The sequence below is a fragment of the Dendrobium catenatum genome, unplaced genomic scaffold, assembly GCF_001605985.2.
Source record: "Dendrobium catenatum unplaced genomic scaffold, ASM160598v2 fragScaff_scaffold_574, whole genome shotgun sequence".
NCBI classification, from domain to species: Eukaryota; Viridiplantae; Streptophyta; class Magnoliopsida; order Asparagales; family Orchidaceae; genus Dendrobium; species Dendrobium catenatum.
Window position 1 is genome coordinate 190,297 of NW_021319036.1, and position 10,242 is coordinate 200,538.

At 36.1% G+C, this 10,242-nt stretch overlaps 1 protein-coding gene across 4 annotated transcripts; it reads left to right on the forward strand.

Moving 5' to 3' along the window:
• Positions 1–1,178: 1,178 nt before the first annotated feature.
• On the forward strand, positions 1,179–7,502 carry LOC110097868 (diacylglycerol kinase 2). Of its 4 annotated transcripts, XM_020824494.2 has the most exons (9): positions 1,179–1,396; positions 1,656–1,753; positions 1,941–3,099; positions 3,277–3,652; positions 4,057–4,133; positions 5,455–5,574; positions 5,902–6,066; positions 6,487–6,624; positions 6,866–7,502. In XM_020824494.2, exons 3-9 carry the CDS (start codon positions 2,002–2,004, stop codon positions 7,013–7,015), a joined length of 2,124 nt encoding a protein of 707 aa, XP_020680153.1. In that variant the 5' UTR covers positions 1,179–1,396; positions 1,656–1,753; positions 1,941–2,001; the 3' UTR covers positions 7,016–7,502. The 4 variants fall into 4 exon arrangements, with proteins under 4 accessions (XP_020680153.1, XP_020680155.1, XP_020680152.1 ...); XM_020824496.2 differs by lacking the exon at positions 1,656–1,753 and having other exon boundaries at positions 1,937–3,099; XM_020824493.2 differs by lacking the exon at positions 1,656–1,753.
• The last annotated feature ends 2,740 nt before the right edge of the window (positions 7,503–10,242 follow it).

Sequence of the window (10,242 nt, forward strand, 5' to 3'; positions counted from 1 at the left end):
GTAGGAGGAATCATGATGATGCTAGCAACGGAGAGCAGAATGGCCTTTCTTGAAGCAAATCTAACATGTAATAGAACTTGTCAAATTGTTTTCATGGTGAATGGGGTAGTTGCGAGTGGATCAATTCATGGAGAAGGAACAACAATGATTTGTAGAGTTAACCTCTTATATGGCCACAAGAGGTAGTAAGTGCCATGGAGGGTTTGGAGAGCTGTATGTTATGTAATTCATGGGTTGCTTCTTGGGCAATGTTCTTCTCTTCACTTCAAAGTAGTGTATATAGATCATACAACGTTATTGGGTGGATATTAGTGCATATAGCAGTTTTGAAGGATTGATATTGGGAAGGGAGACCTTTTAATGTGCAGAGGATGATATCCTCTAGATCAAGAGAGGTTCTGGTGGCAACAACAACATCGATTTTAGACTTAATATTGAGAAGATAATGGGTAATTGTTTGATCTTTCAGGGATATATGGTGGAGCTCATTCTTGAGTTGTATGATACGAGATCTAGTGGTAGACTGAATACGCCAAGAGATGGTTTCTCAGATCTCGACACAATGTTCTAAGGAAAGAACGAAGGGTAAAAGATTAGGAGAGATGACAGAGTAAAGTGAGGCAACTAGGTTTTGATCAACTAGAAGCCATGTTTAATAGAAATATGTATTAGGAGCAATCAGAGACGTTAGGGAAGGGCAAGAACAAGAACCATCAAGAAAATCGTCAAAGCCATTAGCTCAGTAGAGCTTGAAGACTTGCGACCGCCATACGAGATAATTATCAGAGTTAAGAGGGATGGAAATGATACTTTTGATATTGCTAACCAAGAACTTTAATTTGCACGGGGATTTTTGTACTACTTTTTCTTGAAATATCAGGATGACATAGAATATATATTAACAAACTTTTCTTCATTGTCAAAAATTTGATTAACTCAATTAATGAAGTAGTATATTATATAAATAAGATTTCCTTTAAAAAAATTATGTAAAGCGTAAAATTCAGATTTAATATATATAAATATATTTGAATATTAAAAAAATTAAAAAGTCAAAAAAAAAAAAAACGAAAATAACTTTTAACGAGTTCTCCTCTCCCCGCCTTCATCTCCAAACTACTTTCCTGAGAACTGGAATGTCTCTTTGCGCCTATAAATAACTCGTCGGCCTCGTCGACGTCGTCAGCCTCGCGTTCTTTCCAGCGGATCAAACGCGGGGATTGAAGGAGGAGTCAGCTTCAAGACTCTTTCGACAAGAAAGGAATGCTTGGATATAGGTCTACACAAGAAGGGTTGAGGGAGAAGGAAGACTTGTTAGGGTTTTTCCAGATCTCTCTTCGCTTTCTTCGGTGTTTTTTTGATCCGCAACTCTTTGTTACAGATTGCGGTTTCTAAGGTATGGCTTTTTTCCTTTGGTGCTTGAACTAGATCTTGTTTTCGTCTCAAGCGATTTCGTTTTGTCTACCACTCTGGGTTCTAGTTCTTGGTTTGTACGATTTATTTTGTGTAGGAGTTTTAATTACGCTTGGTTGTGAGTTCTTATGCAACGTTTATTTTGTCATTTTGCGGGTTTGGAATCGGTTTCCTCTTAGATGGAGGGAGGTAGTTTGGCATATTTTGATTGATTTTTCTTTTCTTTTTGGAAAATTTCGCAGATGAATTATATTCTCTGCTATTGTCAGATTCCTCTATCCCTAGTCCCTAACTGTTGGTGCTGCAATGTACAAGTTCTTCTTAGACTTCTTCCTAAATAGTATGTTGCTATTACGGATGAGCTCTTCATTCCAATTAAGTTTGCTTTCTGCTTGTAGATGGTGTTTTTTTTTTTTTTTTTTAATCAGGTTTGTGTAGTTTCACTTTTTGCAAAATGTAATTGATTTAAGATTGCCATTCGAATGATGCTTATGTCATCTTTGTATTTGTTTTCATGTTGGAGACAGATTTGCACCAGAGGGATTTGATCATTAACATTAAATAAAGGACGAATACTGGTTAATCGTGATGGATTTGGGTTCTGTGTTCTTTAAATTAGCTGATAAATTTGATCCTTCTTTACCGATGGTTTGTGGCTGGCTTGTCACTGGATCCTTTGGGCTGCTAGCACTGATATATGCCTTTCTCAGGCTGCAGAAAGAGGCATCACTGAACTGGATAAAAGCAGCTGCTCAGGAGAAGAAAAAAGTTTGGAATAAGTTGAAATGTCCTAATTCTTATCACACATGGACTGAAGATGATTGCGGTATAGGGAAACCTTCAGCATGCTGTGTTTGTTTGTCATCTTTGGTGTCACCTCAAGGTGGTGGACTGAAGACCTCAGGCAACGCTGAAGTCCAACGTTGCTCCATATGCGGTGTTGCAGCTCATTTCCACTGTTCTCGGTTTGCGGTGGAGGATTGCAAGTGTATAGCACAAGCTGGCTCATCCCATTTGATGCACCACTGGTCTGAAAGATGGGTAGATTTGGATGAGAACTCTGAGACGTCTTCCTTTTGTTATTATTGTGATGAAACATGTGGTATACCATTTTTTGGTGCTTCTCCTACCCCTGTATGGGGTTGCCTTTGGTGTCAAATCCTCATACATGTTGATTGCCATGCTAAATTTGTAAAAGAGACTGGTAATATTTGTGATTTGGGTCCACTTAGACGGCTTGTGCTGTCTCCACTCTCAGTGAAAGAGGTGGATGATGGACGAACAAGCGGGGGAATGCTAAAAGCTTTGAAGGAAGGGATTATTACAACATCAGTTAGAGGTCCAATAAGAAAGCAGCGTAATCGTATTAAGAATGGGAACAACTACTCTTCTCTTTATAATGTTCCTTTTGGTAAGCTAAAGCATTGTTCAAACAATGGTAAAGCTAATGAATCTTTCCTTAGTTGGCTTTTTGGTGGGGTGTACTTTCAGGAAAAGAACAATGATTCTGCAAGTTTAAGATACAGTTATAATAAATCCAACCAAAAAACTGAAAGAAGAAATTATGAAGTGATCAATTTGCCACAGGATTCAAGGCCACTTCTGGTATTCATTAATGCGAGGAGTGGAGCTCAATATGGACATTCTCTTCGAAGGAGACTGAACATGCTGTTAAATCCTGCTCAGGTTAGCGTTTAAGTCCCCTTATGAACAATCATTCCACTCTGCTAACTTCTTAGGTATCGGAAAACAGGATTTTTTTGCCCTATGATTTTAGATTTTACGATCAATTGTTTAAAGTGCTTCTTTTGCTAAAATTTGGCAATTATGTATCTTAAATCTTGTGTGTTAACCAAAATTCAGATTTTTGAACTAAGTTCCTCCCAAGGGCCTGAGGTTGGGCTGCAAATGTTCCGTAATGTGCAATACTTCAAAATTCTTGTTTGTGGAGGTGATGGTACTGTTGCATGGGTTCTTGATTCCATCCAAAAGGAGAATTTTGTATCTCCCCCACCAGTTGCCATTCTTCCTCTTGGCACTGGAAATGACTTGTCACGCGTTCTGCGATGGGGAGGGGGTTTGTCATCTGTTGAAGGGCAAGGTGGCCTCCGTCCTCATCTGAATGACATTGACCACGCAGCAGTCACGATGCTTGATCGCTGGAGTGTTTCCATCCAGGAGAAAAATGCAGATCCAGGTGAAAGCAAAAGACATGTGAAGCAAATGACAAACTATTTAGGTATGTTGGCTAAGACCATCTCCAACCGAGAATCTCATATTTCACTCCAAAATACCGTGAAACTAAAAAATACCGTGATTCATCTCCAATCAAACTCCATTTTGCCCCCTTTTGCGAAGGTAACGGTCTTTCTTTCTTTTGCGCATTTCTTCGGCAAGTTGGGTAGAGACAGAAAAATAGCGAAGATGAACAGTGCAACGCCAATATTGACGTCCCACTGTTCACCTGCAACCAAATAGCATAATTTTACCATTTGGCTGGAGCTCGCCAGTGACGCCATTCAAGCGGTTGGAGTTCGGTTGGAGATGCCCTAATATTCACCAAAATTTTATAGCTGAAAGCAGGGCCAATTTTTTTATTCATGTATGTCCTTTCTTTTTTTTTGTTTTGTTTTTGCCTTGTAGGTATTGGATGCGATGCAAAGGTTGCATACAACTTTCATACAACCCGGGAAGAAAGACCTGATATGTTCCATAGCCAGGTAACTGATATATTTCTCTCGCTCATACACAAAGCCAACATGCTCATGTACATCCACACTAATCCTCTTGTTCAAACTCATTTATTAATTTCATATGATGGCATGATGCCAAGGTGCTAAATATCATAATATTTGCATTCATGTTTGAAACCCCGGTAATGGATATCTTGAAAATCAATTATGATATATATGATGAGGGGAGCGTAAGTTTACTCAAATGTAATTTTTTGAGCAAGAGGCTGCACGTAAAGTAACTTTTTTTACTTAGACCAGGCAAGTATCGCAAACTTGTATGATTTCTGAGAAATCCAAGCTATTTGATTATGTTATGTACACCAAGTTGTAACATCTAGAAGAGTAACAAGTTCGAGTCTTCCAAACCTCTTCTTTTGGAGAAATTATTCTATGCGGAGAACGGACGCAGAACACCGCCCAGAGACCAGCCAGAATGCCCCACATCAGCGGTACCGAGCAGTACCATGCTACGGTACCGAGCACAGGAGTAACGTGGCGCATTCTGGTTGGTTTCCGGACGGCGTTTAGCATATGCATAGGATAATTAATCCTCCTTTTGATTATATTTTCATCGATTGCTTTTTTTTTTCCTCTTCTTTTTTCTTTCAAATATATAGCTAAAGTTTAAAGATCATGAAACATTAAAATTATATTGAGTTAACCAAAATTAGTTATGAAAATTAGCCATATAAACCTTAAACATTAAAGTTTATATGGATGAACCTTAAACATTTTGTTATTGAAATGTATGAACCAAATTAGTTTTGAATCGTTTATGAAAATTAGCCATATAAATTTTGAGAATCTGGTTAGCGAAAGTCATTTCTGTTTTAAATGTGTGTTTGTGCACCAGCCTTATGTTGCCTCATAAAACAGAATTTTCAATGGCTTATGTTGAATATCGTTTTAAATCACATTTGTGTTTGTGCAGGTATATGATATTAAACATTGTTAAAAAGCAGCAAAAATGTTGACTTTCAGATACTAAAAAATGTTCACCATAGTTAATCATTCCTACTATATCCCAAATAGCGGAGGATTTTTGTATGGTTGCTAGCAATCTTAGTACTTGTTCCGTGCATCATAGTTCTTCCAGGTTAATATTAGGAAGCTATTCAGGTTTTAGTTCATATCCTTGAGGCATGTTTTCTCGTTAGAACTATTTATTATTATTTTGTCACCACATGTTTCACCTTCTTTTAAGCAGTTTTTTTTTTTTGTAAATGTAAAATGCCAGATAATAGTTATCACTTATATGTGCTAAAACACGTTCATTTACATTTATTTATTTATTTTTAATTTGTAGTTTGTCAATAAATTGTGGTATGCCAAAGAAGGAGCTAAGGATATTGTGGATAGAACTTGCGCTGATTTACCGTGGCAAGTGAGTTTAGAAGTTGATGGAAACATGGTTGAAATTCCAGAGGTAAAAAAGTGTATTTTTACCAAACAATTTTACTTCAATCCATCCCTTCTCCCTTCCTCAGGAGAAATTATTACGTGTGGAGTCCGGATACGTCCAGACTCCAATAAAAATATGACACGTGTTCTTGTACACAGTGTGCAACTATACACACTATGCATAAATTATACACACTGTGTACAAAAACACGTGTCACATTATTATTGGAGTCTAACTTCGCACGTAATAATTTCTCCTTCTTCTGATACTTCCTACCCGCATATTCTCTCTTTCCTCTCCCGCCTTCTTTTTGATACTTTCCAGTCACTTATGCCCTGATGATTTTCTCAGGATGCTGAAGGTGTAATCGTGCTCAACATTGGCAGTTACATGGGAGGCGTAGATCTATGGCAAAATGACTATGATCATGATGACAACTTCAGTCCTCAATCAATGCATGATAAAATGCTGGAAGTCGTTTGCATATCTGGAACGTGGCATCTTGGAAAGCTTCAGGTTTGTTTTTTATGTAATTCTTTCTACATCTTCTTTCAATAACTAATTGCTAATCTCCGGATGCCGTTAGAGCCCAAAAAAAACCTAAATTTAAGAGATCTCAAATTCCAGCCAAATTCCATATCCCCTAACCCTAACAAAGAACAAAGTATTTAATGCATACAAATCAAAAGGAAATACCTAAACACTTCTTACATTCAAATTTCCCTCCAAAATCCCTCAAAAATCCTTTCTAAAATGCTCCGTTAGCTCTTGCAGTTCATACGGCTATAGCAGTTCATACGGCTATAGCAGGAAGGGGAGACGTTCCGCCTCATTCGCGCTTGGGCTGGTCCCGTGTGGACCGGTCTAACAGATAGATAGTAAAATTGAACAATGTTGTTTAAGGCTTTAACAATTTCTTGCTACATATATTGACAGGTAGGGCTTTCACAAGCCCAGAGATTAGCCCAAGGAAAAGTCATAAAATTGCACATTCACAGTCCATTCCCAGTCCAGGTTGATGGGGAGCCATGGATACAGCAACCTGGCTGCTTGGAAATAACACACCATGGGCAGGTAAACTTTTTATATCAATGATAGCCAAACGATAGAAATCCAACCATTGCTATTTCGCCTCTTTGTATGGAAAAATTATTACGTGCGGGTTCGGATTCGTCCAGAGACCAATAAAAATTCGTCACGTCGACCCAAAATTGTATCGTGCTCGGTACCGCTTTGTACCGAACGTAGAATCGGACGGTTCTGATGTCCGCACAGAATAACCACTCCTTTGTATGACTTACTTTCACTGTTGCAGGTGTTCATGCTGAGGAAGGCATCGGACGAGCCCACTGGACATGCCGCTGCCATCATGACAGAAGTCTTAGTCAATGCAGAGTGCAATGGCGTCATTAATCCGGCTCAAAAGAAGCTCCTTCTCCAGCAGATGGCAATACGGCTCACTTGACGTTCTCGCATCCTTAGAAAAATTATTCTGTGCGGATACTTGACACAACAAAAGTCCGGAGCCCAATGAAAATGCGTCATGTCACCTGGTATCGAGCGATACGAGCTGCGGTACTGAGCAGCACTGAGCCTTGGTCCTCGGTACCAAGTGACGTGACGCATTTTTATTGGACTCTGGACGGCGTTCGGCATCCGCACAGAATAATTACTCCGCATCCTTTCCCTCTTGGTTAGTTTCAAACTTAGACTTTTTCAAACTTAGACTTTTTTGTATACACTTTCATTATAGGCTCCTTCAATTAGTTCCCCTTTTGAGGGACATATCAGCTCAATAAGAATTAGATAGGTTAGAGTCTGAAGAGGAATTTTTGTTGTAAAGCTGAGGGATTTAGTTACACTTACACATAAAGCAATTGTAAGAACGCGGAAGATTTAAGAGGAGCTTTTGGAATAGCGGGAATAAAATTTGCAATTTGTAAGCATAGAAATATCAGTATAAACGAGCCGAGTTGAGCAAGCTGGCTATTTGTTCAAAATTAGCTTGTATTTTTTGTACTTTGCAGGAGCTTTGGAGTCTTATTATGCCAAGAAACCTAGCCTCAAAGATTTACAGCTAGATTAATTAATTTTTTTAAATAAAAAATATTATGGAAGTTGAGATTTAATAAGATATCAGATCTTGTTTTCAAAAAGATTTTAAGGGAATTATTGCAGTTAATCCGTTGAAGAAAAAAAAAAAAAAGCTTTGATTTTTGGCCGAGAATAGATCAACAATTTAGGCTTTGGTTGGGATGGCTTTCTTACCGCTTCTTAAAATAAATTTTTAATAAAAAAATTAAAAATTTTGTACTAAAAAGCTCTTTGAAGTAGTAAAAAAGCTATCACACAATTTTTTAGTACAAAAATTAAAAAATTTATACTAAAATGAAGCAACAAAAAAGTCGTCCAACATGAAGTGTTTGTCAATTATTGATGTTTTTTTTTTATCAAATTATTGACATTGATCCTTTTCTTAAGAGATTGAGTCATATATTTGACCAAGTGAATTGGTCTGCAGTCATAATAAGCTGCTGGTCAATTTCGGCTAGATTTTAGACAACAATAATCGGCTACATTAATAGTTTTTGACCAATAAGAAAATTTTTAACTACAGAATGGTCAACAAAGCTTTTGGATGTACCCACCGCGGCTTCGCTCATGTTGGGGGGAGCTCGGCTAGGCAAAGGTCAGGTACCGGGCTCGAATCCTATGGGCGAGCGTGATAACTTCAAGTGTTAGCTCGAGTAAATTAGTGTGAGTTGTCTGCTAGGTCGATCGGGATTTACACGCCGCTTTGCATAGTGGTTCCTCGTCACAAAAAAAAAAAAAGCTTTTGGATGTTACTGAAAAAATAAATAATTTCAAATGTAGTTTTTATAGCTCTATTGTCTATATCATCTAATCAAAAATATATATATTTTATAATTTTCTTAGGTTTTTTGTAATATTATTTTGTAAATAGTTGTGCGCACTTTCATACAAAGTCCATAGAAAAAAATTTGGGATAACATTTGTGTTGCTTTCTAAAATAGCTTTTTAATGAGCAAAAAAAATTTTAGTTCAAAAATTTTTATACTAAAAAGTTTTTTTAAAAAGCAGTAGCATGTGTTGATAATCTCCTCTTTTTGATAAAAAAAATACTATAAGCTAACATTAAAAATAGACTTTCAATTGCAGCCTGCATAATATAATTTGCCAAAATGATTAAGCTACCAAATATAGAGTAGCAAATTATATTATCAAGAAATTAAAATAGTTTATGGAAGTGAAGACTAAGGAGGATTGGGATTTGAATACCTAAAAAATATGATGTGATTGTGAGCTTAAATTTTCTAAATAATAGCATGTTGATACCACATTCCACATTTTTTTTTCAACCTTTTGACATTATGAGGGAGAAGGGCAATACTTAATAAGAGATTATTTGACATTAGTTATGAGACTTTGATAGATGATAAGGCATCATATTTCAAAGAGATAACAAAGATGTATTAAGATATAATTGATTGATTGAAGTCTACATTTAAGACTTTCTCATTATTCATGATAGTGGCAAGGGAGTGGATATGTGGATGGATAGTAGAGAGAGCCACAAGATTCCCAGAAATTAATATAATGTGTGCGGATACTAAACGGTTCGAAGATCAATTAGAACGCACCATGTAACCTGGTACCGAGCACCGGTACCAAGCAAAAAAGTGATGTGACGTGTTCTGATTGGTCTCCGGATACCGTCCAGGATCCGCACAAAATAATTTTTCCAAGATTCCATAGCATTTTATCTTCATAAGTCAAGCCAAATTATTCCACAAGGATATAACAAATAATATTCCTAAAGCACAAATGTTTGAATTTCCAATAAATTCAATAAATATCTTAAAACAAACATGATAGAAGTTTTAAGTTATCTCTCTCTCTCTCTCTATGAAGTTTTCAATGAATTAATTAAAGTGTTTTTTTTTTTAATTAATTAAAGTGTTCTCTTATGGTCTACACATGTTCTGAACTTTTTTGGAGGCTTAGATTTCGACGGGGATACATTTTTTACTGTTTTTTAAAGCGGTATTCTAGTACAATTTTTTTTTTAAAGCAGCTTTCTAGTACAAAAATTATCTTTAGAGGCTAAGGTAGGAGAAAAAGCTTGCCATTGATATCGCAAATCAAATGGTTGGAGGAAAATAAGAGAGACCCATTGGAGATTTGAGTGTGTAAACATTAACAAAGGTGGAAGTTAGAATTAGACTTTAGTGTTATTTAAAGTCAAAGTTATTTGAATTCAAGCCCCCCCTAAAATGTTAAGCTTTTATTTTTAATAACTTCTTTCAATTTAATTTCTATGACCAATTTTAATTAAAATTTAAATTCTTTTTCAACTGATTTCATGATATACGTTTGAAATTTTGATAATCAATTTCTCACAATTTTGCATTAATCTATTAAAACCCAATCATTGTTATATTTGGTATTATAGGTAAGATAATAAATTATTTTTCCTTATTATTTTTAAATATTTTATATTTTACAAGTAATTTTATTATGCATGTAAATTTTAGGGATATATAATAATATTGCATCACTTATTTTATTTTATATCACAAGTGATGTTAGGTAGGAACATAAACTTAGAAAAATTAAAGAAGGAATAATTTTAATTATTTATTATTTTTATCTCTTCACATCAATATCATT